The sequence below is a fragment of the Gadus chalcogrammus genome, chromosome 2, assembly GCF_026213295.1.
Source record: "Gadus chalcogrammus isolate NIFS_2021 chromosome 2, NIFS_Gcha_1.0, whole genome shotgun sequence".
NCBI classification, from domain to species: domain Eukaryota; kingdom Metazoa; phylum Chordata; class Actinopteri; order Gadiformes; family Gadidae; genus Gadus; species Gadus chalcogrammus.
In genome coordinates this window covers 20,625,183-20,641,829 of record NC_079413.1, presented here as the reverse complement: position 1 = coordinate 20,641,829, position 16,647 = coordinate 20,625,183, and the positions used below count along the sequence as shown (strand labels likewise).

General features: G+C 46.2%; 1 protein-coding gene across 2 annotated transcripts; it reads right to left on the bottom strand.

The window, feature by feature from the left end:
• Window positions 1-10: 10 nt before the first annotated feature.
• LOC130398308 (transmembrane protein 184B) lies at window positions 11-15,447 on the bottom strand. Of its 2 annotated transcripts, XM_056604910.1 has the most exons (9): window positions 15,029-15,447; window positions 12,413-12,646; window positions 8,679-8,844; window positions 7,225-7,315; window positions 6,703-6,778; window positions 6,409-6,500; window positions 5,358-5,527; window positions 4,808-5,002; window positions 12-2,677 (listed from the first exon to the last, which is right to left on the bottom strand). In XM_056604910.1, the coding sequence occupies exons 2-9, from the start codon at window positions 12,644-12,646 to the stop codon at window positions 2,448-2,450; spliced, it is 1,254 nt and encodes a 417-aa protein (XP_056460885.1). In that variant the 5' UTR covers window positions 15,029-15,447; the 3' UTR covers window positions 12-2,447. The 2 variants fall into 2 exon arrangements, with proteins under 2 accessions (XP_056460886.1, XP_056460885.1); XM_056604911.1 differs by lacking the exons at window positions 12,413-12,646; window positions 15,029-15,447 and adding an exon at window positions 11,768-11,789 and having other exon boundaries at window positions 11-2,677.
• Between the last annotated feature and the right edge of the window lie 1,200 nt (window positions 15,448-16,647).

Below are 16,647 nucleotides of genomic sequence, written 5' to 3'. Positions count from 1 at the left end.
CTGGAAAGTAAGACACAAGGAAACCATCCACATGTTTAATTAATTATACAAATAAAATTGTTATAACTTTCCTATATTTTATTTGCTTTCACACACAGTGATATACTAATGTACAAATTTAAAGAAAGACTTAAGAATTGTGAAAGACAACAAAAGCACTAAGCCAACACTAAAATCACCATCATACATTTTGAACAGAGTTAAATTAAGAGGTATTTACAATATCTTATTTCTGGTATAATATATTCAGCTTTTTAATTAAAATATACCTTTTTGAATACACAGTATCAAAAGCCTCATGTCATCGCTTCTTCAATGAGCTTAAGATGGATGCTGAGTCCAGGAAATTAACACAACTAAGGCATTCATTTCACTGTCTTAAACATAACAACCAATGGATCGAAGCTCAAAGCGTGTGTGTGTGTGTGTGTGTGCTCAACACACAACACACAAGAGCAGATAGTCTCGCTGTAACGATAAGTGATTTACAAAAACAACGTCATTAATCGGAGCGACTATAAGATTAACCACACGACAGTTGGCGGTGAACTTTAAAAATGGCTGACAGAGGTAGCTCAGCAGCCTGCCAGAAGAGGTCGCCAAGCCTCATTGGCTGACGTAGATTCTCCATCCCTGGCAAACATCAGTAGTCACAAAGAGAAAGCTTTGCTCTAATTAAATTGAAAGCACTTTGTCATTTGGCCGACTATTGTGTTATCGATTCTGCATTTTTGACACAAAACGTGAAGGCGAAAACTAAAAGTCAGAGTAGCTGGTGCTGGATCCCCTAAAAGAATGGTCCTCGGTCCCCATGCTGAGTGGTCTAAGGTAACTTGACATTAAGGCCCAATCCCATTTCTACCCCTTACGCCTTCCCCTTACCCCTCCCCCTTACCTCTTCAAAACAAGGGGGAGGGGTAAGGGGTAGAAATGGGATTGGGCCTAAGGGTCACAAGGTTCCCTGACCCAGGCTTAGGGTCCCTATAAACCCTGACTCAGGCTTAGGGGTCTAGGATACTTTAACCCAGGCTCCGGGTCGCTAGGTATCCTCAGCCAGGCACCGGGGGGGGGGGAACCGGGGAGCTTGAGAAGCCAACATCAATAGGAATACAAAAGGGAAATCAGTAACATAAAATACAACTGCTTAATGCCTACCCCCCCCTCCCCCGCCCCACACCACGACGAAGAGCGGGAAAACAGACCAACCTCCTGCTCCACTCGCCCATAGAAACACACAGCATAATATTACACACAAACAGTGGAAGGACTCTCCCTATCGCTGGAATATACAGTTTCCCAACTGGCTTCTTTTTTTCCCCAAGTCATACCATTTAGGTCATAGAAAACATTAAAAAAGAATGAACTAAGACTTAAAATTAATATGTATATATTAAAATACAGTACAGCAATATTTAGTGTCAATAAATGCCATATATGTCTTCCGCATTTCCCACATATATCTGTTGACCATTGACTTAAGGCAGACGTTCTGTTAAGACCAAAACCACCTGTTTTTTTGGGCCATTTGTAGCAATACCAGAATATTTAAAGCTAGGATATGCAATCAGATTTTCAGAAGCATTTTTTGTATTATTGTTTGAATCATGTTTACATCCCGACAATCAATAAATCAAATGCTCGGACAAAAAAAGTACGAGATCCGATATCTGTTGCTGGCCTGTCCAATCAGTTGATTCGGTCTGAATGAACTGATTGGAAGGCTTGTCTGTCTATCTACTTATACCCCAGCTGTGATCAGACTACACCACCGGCCTGATGACTGGTACCTGATGGGGCTCTGACTCTAGGGGCTGAGCTAACATTCATAAAATAAGCCGTAACGCCTCATATATCTATGTATCTATTATACATCAGGATCGGTTTGATTAGAAGTGTAGAATATCGGTTATTGTTGGCATTTGCCTGGGTTTGAATAAACTTGGCATACGTGTCTTTCTATGCAACGTGCAACTCATCAAGTTGACCTGAAGTAAATTACAGCAAGATGTATATTATTCACTGATTGCTCTCCTGATGACGCTAATTCAGTCAGAATTTTGGTTTCCGAAATATGCTCGAAGACTTCGGAATCTGACAGAACTTTTTGTGAAACATGGTTGATCCGTTTGGAATATGTCGGAACTGTTCCAAAATATGTCGGGGAACTGTTCGGACCGGTCCCCCGAAATTTACTTAAAAACATCGGCAAAAACACGCAAAAGCTTCCCGGTCAAACCGAGACGGATTGGCTTGTTCTCACGCAAGGAAAAGTCGCTGACTTGGAAAACCAGCATGTGAGTGTGTGTGTGTGTGTTTGTGAAACTGCTTCTGTATATCCATGCTTTGTATGTGTTATGTGTGTATGCACGTGTGTGTTTACGTGTTTCGTGTGTTACAGGTTTTGTGTGTGTGTTTGTTTGTTTGTTTTCCTTTATGGTGCGTTCGCCTCAGAACTCGTCGTCGGAGCTCAGCAGCAGGGTCTTCTCGTTGTCGGCCCGGGCGCTGACGTTGCTATGGCTACGGGAGAGGGACGGCCCCCCCGGCTGCTCCAGTGTGGACTGCTGCGTGTACTGCTGGTAGGCCGGGGAGAAGTTGTGGATGGCGTCCTGCACCATGTCCCCCGGGTTCATGGTCTCCTTCAGGCTGCTGGAGATGCTCTTCATGGGGGCGCAGCGACCTGCGGGGGGGGGGGGGGGGGGGGGGGGGGGGGGGGGGGGGGGGGGGGGGGGGGGGGGGGGGGGGGGGGGGGGGGGGGGGGGGGGGGGGGTAGTTAGTCAATATGAAGGCAAAGGAGTGTCAGAGGGATGTCAACACACCAGCACACACCAGGTCCCGCTTCAATTCACTCCTATGCCCTATTCAGGTGGTTCTCAAATGGGGGTATGTGTGTGTACCCCATGGGGTACTTTGGAGTTCTGCAGGGGGTACTCAGGCACATGCATCTAACTAAATTGTGAGTATTTGCACCCTTTTAATGTTAATGTTTACACTGCCAAATAAAACAAATTTTATTTTATTTTGTGTCGGTTAAGGAGCTATTCTAGTAGGGCTGGGTAAAAACATCGATTCATCAATGCACTGCAATTTATTTGTTCTCGATTCAATTTCGATTCAGAATTTTTTGGAAATCGAATATTTCCATAAAAAAAAAAGAGAAAACGAAACAAACTGAGTCATTGTAATCTAGAAGCGAGTATGCCTAAATGTACATGCCCTTTTACATTTGTCCATGTTATGATTATAACTTTTATTCTGCAAGTTTAGCTCGGGAACAATACTATACAATGGTGTATTCCATTTGTGCTAGTTAAAGCACAATGAAATGGTTAATTCAATTTGAAATGGTTAATTCTAAATAATATTTAGGTACTTTTGTCATCTGCACGTATTATTGAATCGATATCGAAGCAATTGGATCAATATCAAATTGAATCTAATCGTTATCGAATCTATTCAAGACCTAAAGAATCAAATTTAATTGAATTGGGAGGTACCTGGCAATACCCAGCCCTATATTCTATTACACTACTCTGGTACACCAGTAGAAAATGTTTGACAACCACAGCCCTATACAGTCTAGGTCACAACGTCACAACTTGAGTTAAGTCTGATATTATGTTGTTCCATAATAAGTATATTTAAGTCCTGAATCTAGGACTTAACTCTTTCAGGGCATTTTAATAAGATGGTAGGCAAGACCATCAATAGCAGTTTACAGGAGACATGGTAGTGAAGTACTGGTCTGCTGACATCCCAGGGGGAGGGGGGGAGGGAGGGAGGGAGGGAGACGGCTTTATGAACCGAGCAGGGTGGAGAGGTGAGAGAATGATGACGGTGAGAAGAACGGACTGAATGATGTTCACGCAGGCGATGTCAAAACTCCATCCTGTGTCGGCAAACCATTTCGTAGCAAAATAATATATGAAGTTCGCCGGCGGTTATGGATTTAAAATCATATTCACGTCACGGATGGAAGATAAGTTCCTTCTCAGGCAAATGACGAAGCCATACCCTTTAACGAGCCCCCATTCTACCACAAGGTGTGGTGTTGATTAGCCACGACAAGCTGTTTCAGAATCAACCCATTAGTGACATCACAAGTGTAATGGCTTGTCATGAAAAGGCTAATCAATATCACAGCAGGTGGTAAAAACAGATGCACTATAAAACAGCCAAACAGACACAAGACAGGTACAAGACGAATAACTGAAGGAAGAGGGTCGCAGTGCCATTAGCAGCACTAATAGCCGCTACGCTAATAGCGGCATTAGCAGCTAGCAGAAAACCTACCGTACTGTCCATAGTTAGGGAAGGAACCTGAGAGTGCAGCACAGAGGGGGAGCAGAAACACAGAACAGAGGAGTCAGACAGACAGAGAGAGAGAGAGACAGAGACAGAGACAGAGACAGAGAGAGAGAGAGAGCGCGACAGGAAGAGAGACAGATAGAGAGATGGATAGAGGGGGAGGAGGGAAAGAGGACATGGCAGAGACAACAGAGGAGAGTAACGATGATGAAGAGAACTGACAGAGAGTTAGTGTAAAGAGGGACTGCAGGTAGAGCAGTTAACCAGTTCATAAGAAAGACACACAGTCTGTGTGTGTGTGTGTGTGTGTGTGTGTGTGTGTGTGTGTGTGTGTGTGTGTGTGTGTGTGTGTGTGTGTGTGTGTGTGTGTGTGTGTGTGTGTGTGTGTGTGTGTGTGTGTGTGTGTGTGTGTGTGTGTGTGTGTGATATGTTTACAAACATATAACAAAATATTTTAGGTGGGACTAGGTGAGGTCAGGTGACACTAGGTGAGGCTCTGTACCGTAGGCGTCCAGCCTCTTGTCCATGTACACCTTGTAGGTGAAGGCGTGGCGCAGCGCCACCGAGGCGAAGAACATCTCGATGCAGATGATGAAGTTCTGGTAACCGGCGGCGACCGTTCCCTCGCCCACCGACACCTCGGCCGAGCTGATCTGAGGGATGGCCCCGCACTTCTCCAGGATGGCCAGCAGCATGCCTGGAGGGGGGGGGGGGGGGGGGAAGAAAGAAAGAAAGAAAGAAAGAAAGAAAGAAAGAAAGAAAGAAAGAAAGAAAGAAAGAAAGAAAGAAAGAAAGAAAGAAAGAAAGAAAGAAAGAAAGAAAGAAAGAAAGAAAGAGAGAGAGAGAGAGAGCGAGAGACAGAGTTTCAGTGTAAGGTCTCCATTTTGGAGTTTGTGTTTGGAAGAATAACTTTATTTTCTGAGATAATGCATGTATTTGGAGGTGCATTGTGTGCGTTTGGTGGGTGTATTTACTAGAGGTAGTGAGACTATGTATGATCCATGTGTACATGAACCCAGTGAAGGTGCCTGAGAGAGGTGCCAGGCCCTCACCCTGCCAGAAGGAGAGGAAGATGACCGACTTGACCATGAAGAACTTGAGCATGGGGTTGTACGGCACCAGGAGGTCGCGCGCCGCGAAGTAGAACAGGAACAGGGCGTACAGCGACAGGCTCACCGAGATGTTGTACACGATGGTGATGTACAGGTAACCGCTGGCAACACTGGGGAGGGGAGGAGGGGAGAGGGTAAGTGGCTCTACACGGAATGAATCTGGTCAAGCCTTAGAGTCGGTCTGAATGGACGGACTACATTTACATTTAGGGAGTTTAGGAATATAAAAAACAATATATGGCTGTCAGTACAGTACATATGTTCATAGAACCAAGTGCCAAGCACTAGGTTAACCCATTCCCCGTATACAACAAAGATAGCTAGGATAAGATGCTACACAATGCTAGGTACAATTTTTGTGTGCCAGGACGTACAACGAACATCAAGTGAATGACTGCTACAACAACTACCACTACAAAGGCATGAACTATTGGATCATCTTAATTACAGGTTTGATTTCACAAGGTGTGGTTGCAACAAACATAAACAGATGTCTAGAAGGAGCTAGCTAGGGTTTACTCTATTCCTGAGTTTTGTTAAAGGCGATTCTCGAAGGGAACGACCTCAAAGAATTGCACGTCATGCACTTAATGGTCAGAGTGAGTCAATACAGGAGCTTCTGAGGAGTGTTTGGTCAGCAGAGAGAGAGGGAGCAGCCACAGACTGAACACTGAGTGAATACTCAGATTGTAACATCAACGATTATGGCATTGGTTCATGAAATAACAAGTACACAGATGTGCTTTATCAATTCAAGATGGGAAATGTGTGTGAAAAGACCAATATAGTAAAAAAAAAAACTAGTAGAAAAACATGTCATTTTAAAAGGTAAAAAAGTTTCTAATGAAAGAAATATAATTTTGGTAATCATGTCAACAGTGCCAAACAAAGATCGGAACACAAAAGCGTATTATTAAGATGATGATGATGGTGTGCCGGTGAAGTTCTATGAATTCACTCCTGCTCCTCCACGAGAAGCAGGTGTACGTACTTGAAGTCCCCGTCCCGGTACTTCCCGAAGGCCTGCAGGACGACGGTGATCACGGCCATCAGGGGCTTCACCACGCAGAACTGCAGCGTGGCCTGCAGGGGGCGACAAAGAGCGGCGGGGGAAAGAAGAGAGTCAGGGGGGAGAACGCTTACATGGCGTCAAACTCGACCAATGAGCCTGAAAACACTCAGAGCAGAGCTTTCACCATCGGAGAGGAGCTAGTGCTGCGGTGAACCGGTCGGACCAGGCTCAGATGTGAGCAGGTAGAGCAGGGAAACACAGATACGCGCGCACCTGTTTACAGAAGCGCAGGAAGCCGATGGAGTAGGTCCGCCCCCACAGACAGCAGGTCCCGTATACACAGCTGGACCTGGGGAGCACAGAGTCTTAGTACTGCACAGCTCAGGGGGGGGGGGGGGGGGTACCGCTTCATCACCAGTGCGAAGGACACCACCACCACACACTTAAACTAAATAACAGACATTTACATGCACCATGCCACTTTCTTTCATGACCCGTCGTCATGAAAGACCCGACGTCTTTCATGACGAGAAAGTGGCAAGGTTCGTGTCTGTTATTTTGTTAAATGCAGCCATCGTTGTTATTATAAAGTCAGCTCAAAGCAGTGAGTAAAACAATTAACGAGTCTGAAGCAGAGATAAAGTGTTAAAAACAGTCAACGAGTTTAAAGCAGTGATGGAGTGCAAAGGGTTTACAGTGGCGTGAACAACAGTTGATTTGAGTTCATTTATTGCAGAGCGAGCCACGTAAACTGGAGCAGGAAGTTAACTGAAGAGGTCAAAGGGTCAGACTGACTCGATGGGTTTCCCGCGGATCTCGGCCATGATGGCGCTCTCTCCGCCGAGGTACTCGTAGCACAGGCTGAGGAAGTTGTAGATGACGAATGCTGGGGACACAGAGAGAGTGAGGAGACAGTTAGACACAGAGTCGTAGTAAATCAGGCTTTAGAGTCATATCTAAAGCCTTACTTGCAATGATGAACTCATGGTTTGATTGATTCACACCATGACTCGATTTAACATTAGATATGAATCTAAAGACTGATTGATATTAGATATTGAACTTTAGATTAATATCTAAAGTCCCTTTCTTTCGCATCATATATGTTTCGACCAATCATGTCTTTGGGGGCGGGGATATGTAGAGCTTGATCTGCTATTAATACAAGACAAACTCAGCCAGCAGTAAACTGTAAAAAAGTGACTATTGACCACTTCCTCCCCGCAATAGGAAACTAGGTTGTGTTTGGTTCCAGCCAAGAATCTGTGCCCCAGAAGTTGTATAAAGATTTAGTTTAAACCGGAATCAGAGCCAAACTTGAGTCATCGTGTGATTAAACCAAACCATGAGTTCATCATCGCATGCATCACTGGGAATCTAACCCCCAACCGTGCACTAGCTAATGCCATGCCCCATGAGCCATGCCACACATAGACAAGTGGTTACGTAAGAGACAGTATATTATTAATTTGCGTGATCAACATCCAGCATTCCCACACGATATTAATAACTGAACACAACAGATTACTGAAACGTAGCTAAGGAAAGGTTCAGCATCTCAGCCTACGGGTTTCATCTCAAGGTGCACGAAACCCAACACCCAACTTTATAAAGCCGGCCAACGATAGAAAGTGTGTGATTCTGCCTGAGAGTATTGAGCACAACTGAAACATCAACAACAACTGAACAGCCTTCTCTCTAAGAACCTATGCACGTTGTGTCAGCACAGAGTCAGGGAAAGTTCACAGACCAAAAAATCATCACAAGTACTTTACAAACTGTGTTTCCACAAACACAGAGTGCTTCCTCTGATGTTTATATTCACGTCGGGCGTGCTTACACTGAACGCCCTGAGGAAGGATCGGCAGAAGGAAGTCATGTTAACAAATGATATCGTTTACGGATGTTTGAGTGAAGCCGGGAGAGAAGCTGGATTGATACCCCCAGACCGATACTGGTCTCAGATGCTTTAAATAGGATGATACCATGCCACCAGGTGTGAGTGTGATTAGCCATTAGTCTAGTGACATCTGTAGCGGGCGTGTCCACCTAGATATATACTGGATAGATCCGTACACCAGCCTACCCATTGGACTATAGCAAACGTTGCTTATCTATCCTTCATACATATAAATTGACACGCCCACTTATAATGTGGGCGTGGTTTAAAAGGGCTTGTAACGGCTGATCACACTCACACCTGGTGGCGCGGTACCGCCCCTTTAAGAAGGTTCCCCAGCGCTCCTTACCCTCGTAGCAGTCGCGCACCGTGTCGAAGTACACGTAGTACTCCTCGTTGGTGAAGAAGAGGAGGCTGAGCCAGGAGTCGAAGGCATAGATCGGTACGATGAAGAGGATGCGCACGATGTGGCGCTGCTCGTTGGGCGAGCTGTAGTACCGCAGGTGCATGTAGATCTGGGGGGGGGGGGGGGGGGGGGAAGAAAGAGAGCGAGAGAGAGAGAACCTCTTTTATTCTACTGTATGCAGCCTGTGACTTCAGCTTGTCTATTATAAAGGGACAATTAGGGGACTGAAAGGATTTTAGGAGACAGAAGGATTCTAGGAGAAAAGGTGATAATGGGAGACAAAGAGTGGACAGAAAAGGAGTCTAGCACACATAGAATCTGGAATAATAAGACAAATATAAAGTCTATTAATCCCCGTTCTCTGCATTGAACCATCCTACGCTCCAGGTAATCAGCAAGGGAAGAGTGTCCTCAGCACAGGGAGGAGATTGGGAGACCAATCTAACACACACTGTGTGTGTGTGTGTGTGTGTGTGTGTGTGTGTGTGTGTGTGTGTGTGTGTGTGTGTGTGTGTGTACTGCAGGTACAGATGCACACACACACACACACAACAATCTAGAGCTGCTGCAGGTTCACACACACCACACACACTGAGTTGGGATTTTCTTACGTTTACCCTGGTCAGTTGAAGTGCATGGTGCTGCGTTGTCATAACAACAACAGGGGGGGGGGGGGGGGGGGGGCACTTGAGATTGTGGTTAACCCTGCCTTATCAACTGAGAGGCCAAATCATGGGCTGACACACACAACTACGGAGGTGTCTGTGTGTGTGTGTCAGTGTGACTTTTGAGGTTCAGTCGATCTCTATTTCACCTCATGTACAAAGTCAGGGATCAGCTTTCAAAACAAACACACACACACGCAACCACACACCGCAAAGTGTGTGAATGCAACCTCACAGGGTGGGTTAGTTGCTAGGCAACACCAGGCCGCCTCTCCCCACCCATCTCCATGTGATATGATGGCAGCACCTGTTGCCACGGCGACGCAGGGCTCATCCTTGGGCTTCTTTTATTTGTGACACACACACACACACACACACTCTAATAACACTCATAAACACACACAATAGTGGAAGCTCAGAGACGCAGCTCACGTTTTTCCTGACGAGAAGGCAAATCAATTCCAATAATCGGTGGTGAACTGAACAAGATAAAGAGCCTTTGTTTTATGAAGAATCGACCCTTTAGTGCAGTCTTTGGTTGGGTTTGGTTTTTAGAGAGGCTGGAAGGGGAGGGTTAACACTGTGACGCCGGGATTCCACCGGACGCGTTACGGCTGCGGCACTGCTGCGCCGCGGAACCGCTGCGCCGCGGAACCGCTGCTATGGCGACTGGATAGTGCGTTACGGCAGCGGAGCGCTGCCTTGCGAGCCAGCTGTATTCACGCGAGATCACGCAATAATCCTAAACCTAATGTACTCACCTTCCACTCCCAAAACTACTGCAATTAAATGCCACGCTTTGTCCTTCCGGCCATTGTCCTTATAAAAAGGATGATTTGGTACATAAATGACTTCATGTTGCTGAACTTCGACAAGGCCGAATTGCCAACCCTCTGAGACCCTTTGATTGATTGACTGCTGACCTGGTGCCACCGGTCATGACGTAATAATGTTGATGTGAAGTTGTGATAGGCTACAAGAGCTGAGTATTGTGTTTTATTTCGAAAATTGACCGGATGCTCTATGGCTTTTACTTTTTCACTTCCTGCGCGGCTGGATCTGCTCTGTGGAAATTGACGCGGTTCAGCAACGGCTCACGTCAAAAATATAAATGCTACGGAATGATAGCGCTGCGGCGAGCCGCTCCTGGGACGCTGCTGAGATGTTCCGCAGCCGCGCCCGGTGGAAATGGTTTCATTGACCAGAGTGGAACCTATCTGCTGCGGTGACCGCGGCCAATCGGGCCGTGTGAGAGTGTGTGTGGAGGATGGCTGGTTGAAGCAGCCTCACCTGGCCCAGTCTGATTGGACTCTGGGGCTGGGTGAGGCTGCACACCTGTTGCACGTTGAGTAATCAGTGTGCAAAGGTTCAGCCAGCCGTCACTGCACCGTGCACACACTCAGAAAAAAGTTTTCCTCAATGGCTTTAAGGCCATGCATCATTAACTACAAACTTTACCATCAAATGTCCTCCACACTATCACTCATTAAAAGTTAGCAAAATAAGGCCACGTTTATACGTAGCAGGGTATTTATAGAAACAAATATTTCCCCCCCTCCGTTTTCAAAAATAACATTGTGCACACAACATCGTTTTCAAAAAAGTTGTCGTTTACATCAAAACGCATAAATACGCCGTCGAGCACCATTATAACTATGCCAAACCTATGGGCGGCAGTTTAGGGAGAAGGATAAAGCCATGCAAGCCAATCAGAATCAACAACAACGAATAACACGAGCGTCTTCCTGTAAGAAACAAACTGTAAACATAGGGCGCTCATATGACGTGAAGCATTGCCTGGCGCATAATGTGACGCTTCAGAACCTAAAACCCTGTTTCTCCCCGTTGACACGACAACTCATAACCGGCGTTTTCAGAAATCTCCACTTTGGCCGGAGTTTTTAGAAATGATCGTTTTCTGTGATAAAAACAGCGTTTTCGTGTAAATGAGAGGCCAAACCGCGTGGAAATATCTGCGTTTTCCCTTCGTGTAAACGGGGCCTAAGTAAAATAAAAGTCTCCATGGTGGAGTGCGGCATATAACAGGGACATTGCTACAGACATTAAGCATGAGAGGCCGCAGGTTAAGTTAATCAACGCATGTGGGACTATATATCCCTTAAGGGTGAGATTAAAGTCAAACTAACAAATGAGCTTGAGCCGAGAGACCAATGTTAAACGGATAGATATTAAAAGACAGATGTTAAACTCATATTACCAGGAGAGTTTGGGGTCTTAAACATTTTCTGGTCCCAGGTTTTAATTTAGGTGTTAAACTAATGTTACCTGCTGATTTGGTCTTAAACTAATATTGGTGACAAGTGAGTTTGAGGTTTTAAACTAACGTAACCAGTTGAGTGACGTTACCTGGTGACAGGTGAGTTTCAGGTGTAACCTGGTGACAGGTGAGTGACGTTACCGGGTGACGTGTGAGTTTGAGGTGTTACCTGGTAAAAGGTGAGTTTGAGGTGTAACCTGGTGACAGCTAGCCTGACTAACGCCAGACCTCATCTCAATCTACATTGAGAAGAGGTCTGGGAACCACACATTCATTTTCTCGTATTTGAGGCGTGGTTTACGATTGCCCGGAGCCGTTTAATGGGCGCTACAAATGTCTATCATATGAGGCTGTACGTAGCTCATAGCCAATCGTATCAATTATACCAGATGACGTATGCAGAGCGACAGAAATTCGATGAGGAAGAAGACAATGAGTGTGTTGCATAGACGTCTTCATCGTCTTGCCGTCCCTCCCCGTTCTGTGAATGGTTCCCTATCTCAGGTGATCTCGGATCCATGGAATCCAGGCTGCCTAGCAGCGCGAAATGAAATCGCGCGCAAGGCAGCATGGGTATAGCCAGGCTAGGTGACAGCTGAGTCTGAGGTGTTAGTGTCCGTTGCCTGATGGCAGGTGAGTCTGAGGTGTTACCTGGTGGCAGGTGAGTCTGAGGTGTCACCTGGTGACAGGTGAGTCTGAGGTGCACCTGGTGGCAGGTGAGTCTGAGGTGTTACCTGGTGACAGGTGAGTAGCAGGGCGGTCCACACGAATACGCCGGAGATGGTCTGGGCCGTGGAGGTCATGAGGAAGATCGGGTCGGTGGGCATCACCAAGAGGGTCTCAGGGACCGGAGAGGAGATGGGACCCCCCAGGGTGGCCATGGTGGGGGCCCCGGGAACCGGTCCCACTGGAGGACCACGGCTCGATTGGCCGGTCAGGGCCATGTCTCGCCGCCAGAGACGACTCATCTGTGGGGAAGAAAGAGAGAAAGAGGAGCGTTCAGTATTCGGAGAACTTTAGGATCCAACATGGTGGCTGTCCATCATGGCACCCAATGCACTCCTATCCATCCCTGGAAGAAGGGGTCCCTCTTACTGCGTCCCTTCTCAAGGTTTGCACTGTTAATGAGGGAGGTCTTCCTCGCCCTTTGGGGGGCTAGGGTTAGGGGGTGGCTAATTTGTCGGGCCCTTGAAGTCGGACCGTAACTGCAAGGGCTATAGAAATAAACCTGACCCCAAAATACCGGAAAAAAGCTGACATTACGAACCATCATTGAAATGGATCGAATGTAGCACAAATCACAATATGTTTATTGTGTGTGTGTGTGTGTGTGTGTGTGTGTGTGTGTGTGTGTGTGTGTGTGTGTTTCCTTTCAGACTGTAACTGATAATACATGATAATGTGTCGTGAACAGTTGCGGTTCTTTATTTGGCCACCATCGTACATTTTATGAGAAAACGATCTCTGAAAACGATCTAGCTTCAGTAGCCTAGAGTAGAAGGCCGATCAGCTGCTTTGTGGTTTGTTTTCAAATCCCAAAGGACAAATGAGGGCAGCTGCAACAACTGCAGAAATGGAGACGTCACATCAAAGATGGAGAAAATATAGAGAACACAGGAATAGGAGCAGAAAGAGCTGCTGACCCAAATTCTGCTCCTCTATTTTTGGTTGAAGAATACTGTTAAAGAAAGAGTAGGAGGACAATACGGTTGAGAAGGAGAAAGGGAGGAGAGCCTTGAGGACGAGACAGACGCGAGCAGGAGGAGAGCATGAGGAGATCACGGAGGAGGAGAGGTAAGAGAATAGAGAGAGGAGATCAGGGAGAAGGAGCGAGGAGAGAACAGGGAATAGGACCAGGAGAAAGGAGGGGATGATGACCGAAGAGAGCAGGCGGGGAAGAAGTTAACGAGTAGCAGTAGAAAAGCTTAGCAAGAGGAGAGGGAGTAGGAGAGCAGGAGGAGCCAAGAAAAACCTGACAGGGTACAGCCACCGCTGCCTCCTCCTCCTCCACCCACCATTACCACCACCAGGCTTGCGTGGGACCCAAGGCCTGAAGCATCCCTGCTGCTAACCATCTTCCTCTATGTAACAGATCCTATCTCAGAGAGCCATGGCACCCAGTCAGAATATACATGCTGACATTTGATGTAAACAAGCAAGATCACACACACACACCTCACTCAGCCACTATCTCCGTCTTCCTCTTTGTCAAATCATTCAGAGTGAAAACATCATCCCCTGCCCGTCTCGCTGTCCTCTACATAAAGATGACACACACCCTGCACATGCTCAGCCTTGACTCACTGCTTCCGGAAGCTGATTGGCTCCTTGGCGATGGCGCACCACTAAACACATCTTGGGGAACATTGGCTGACATGAACACAGGTTGATTCAGGAACGAGATAAAGGCAACACTGAAGACAGGGGATTAAACACTTTCTCTGAAGAAAACCTTGGCTGACCGTGAATCAACAGGAAACGCAGAGCTAATGCATATCACCTTATGGATAGATAATACAATATCCACTCTAATGCATTATACATTATGGATGGGATTTTAATATGTCCACTAATGCATGACTCATCTACACATAAGACCTAGGATATTGATGCTACTACAGCTAGGCTGAAACCACATGTACTGCTGAATCAGGGTCTGAAACGCCATTCATTTCACTGAAGTAAAGCAGCTCGAGTTCTCAAACATATGCTGCTCCATTTAGCCGAGAGATAGCTCATACAGAACACACAAACATTTTATAACAATATAATAACATAATAATGACGATAGATCAATGGCAAAAAGATCGTTCCACATGCCATTGTAAATCGGGTCAAGAAGGGAGAAGGAGGAGATGAGACGAGGGGTAGAGAAGATTGGCAGATTGGGCTGATCGCCGCTGTTGACAACGGCGATCTAAACATCCATTGTGCGGTGACCCGTCTCCTCCCCACAGCAGCTGTCCTCCAGCGGCTGCAGGCGTGAGATGCCCTCACACAAAGAACCAGACACACGGGCCAATGGTTCATCATGAAACCCCAGCCAACGGCCCTATCTGATGATCCACCCGATCGGAGATACAGGCAGCTTGACTAGCGTTATTTCCCATGTAAACATCTCCCAATGATGAGCAAGAGTTCTACATCAGCCCTGCCCTGCATGCCACCTGCGACCATTCGCTTATTGTGTGTGTGTGTGTGTGTGTGTGTGTGTGTGTGTGTGTGTGTGTGTGTGTGTGTGTGTGTGTGTGTGTGTGTGTCGCAACAACATGCGTGATTCAAATTGAGAATACACCACAATAGCCTGTTGTTGTGAGGACATGGTTATATGGTATACAGGGTAGTCTTACCTGCTGTGTGGAGGCTGGGTCTGAAGAGGCTTCAGAGGATGGAGCATCAACCGGTCTGATGGGCGGACTGCACCACTCCCAAGTGAGGATTCAGACCAGACACACGCAGGAGGTCCGCAGGCTACACCCCAGTTACAAACAGCATGTTTTCCTCCACCTTCTTCTTCGAGGTGTTGTTAATGCGGTTCTCCCCCGTGCTAACAAGGCTAACGTTAGCTCCCGTGTCGGAGGGGCCACTTGCGGCTATAATCTAGTGGTCAAAAAGCTCAACAATGACCTGGACTCGATAACATGTGCACAATTCATCTACGTATCACTTCGGTTTTGTGGGAATAAATGTAAATCTGGAGATAAATCACGCGCAGTTCCCATCCGTGCCCCGCCAGGTACCGTTATCAACACACCGCAGAGAGGGACTCTCCGCTTTCCGCGCATGCGCACAACGGGGGTCTGAACTCTGAAATTGGGTCTTTTTAATAATTACGTCACTGAGCCGCCAGCTGGAGCACTTCGTTGTGTGCGGTGCGCCCACTCTCTCCTTCCCAATTTTCCCATCTGCCCATTGTCAACAAAAGGCTTTGACTCCACAACACAATGCGCTGCGGTTTGTGTCATGATTCTAATTCAGCATGGTTTTGTGCCATCATCCAAATGCGCAAACAAATGTGAAATGAGAAGGTAATCCAACATCATGTATTTGTAAAGTAGGCCTATTAAAAAAAAACACTATTAAAATGCAAAAGAAAAATGGTTAACCAAAATAAACATGCAAACGGATGTATTTTTCATTCATTTTATTACTTCATAAAATATACACAAATACTGTTGTAAATAAAGTTAAAGTGTGTTAAAGAACTGTACAAGATATCGGTACACAATACATAAATTGACTTCCCGCAGTGCCCACCTAACCGTTTCTAGTTGCTATTGACAACCGTTACACTGCCCCCTGGGTCGATGGACAGAAACAGACGTTACCGCGACTCAGGACCACATTTAACGGATCGTTATGGTTTTAATCTAAAATGACATCGAGTTAACCGGGCGTTAAAGACCATCACCAAAAAAAATCTACCGTGGAAGTAAAAAAAAGTATAAGCGAACGAACAAGGTTGCAAGAAAGGGAAATATAAGAATCCCTATTTCATCATCCGAGGTGGACAAACGTGAAGATTAGTGGAGCGAGATGAGAGTAGTGAACACGATCGTTACAGGCATGTTAAAAGAAGAGACAGGATTTAATGACAGGTTTAGATCTACGGACAAATGACACATGTTAAATAAATACATTATATGGTAGAGACCCAGCGGGCAGTGTAAGCGTGGTGGACCCAGGAGGCTTACCCTATATCAATGTCCTCAGCCCTGATGCTACTGCACTTCACGGTGCAGTTTCCTACTTCACACATCTTAAAACAACCAACCACAGTTTGGCTTTACACAAATTAAAAAATATATACAGTTAAGTAAAAAAAGAAAAAAGGAAAAAAAAACTACATTTAACTACCCGCTCCGCCCCCCCCACCCCTCCCCTCTTTTACAATTAAAAGCCGTTCTTCACCAACTGAATGAAACCAAAATACAGAGAAAAGCTGACATTGAGAACCACCTTTGAAACG

Bases quoted from the DNA above. Each gene is read 5' to 3' on its own strand.
- LOC130398308 (XM_056604910.1), bottom strand. From the start codon at position 12,646: ATGAGTCGTCTCTGGCGGCGAGACATGGCCCTGACCGGCCAATCGAGC. The intron at 5,003-5,357 runs GTGAGGGCCTGG...CCCCCCCTCCAG, and splicing joins CTTCCTCTCCTTCTGGCAGG to GCATGCTGCTGGCCATCCTG. The intron at 2,678-4,807 runs GTACAGAGCCTC...CCCCCCCCGCAG, and splicing joins CAAGAGGCTGGACGCCTACG to GTCGCTGCGCCCCCATGAAG.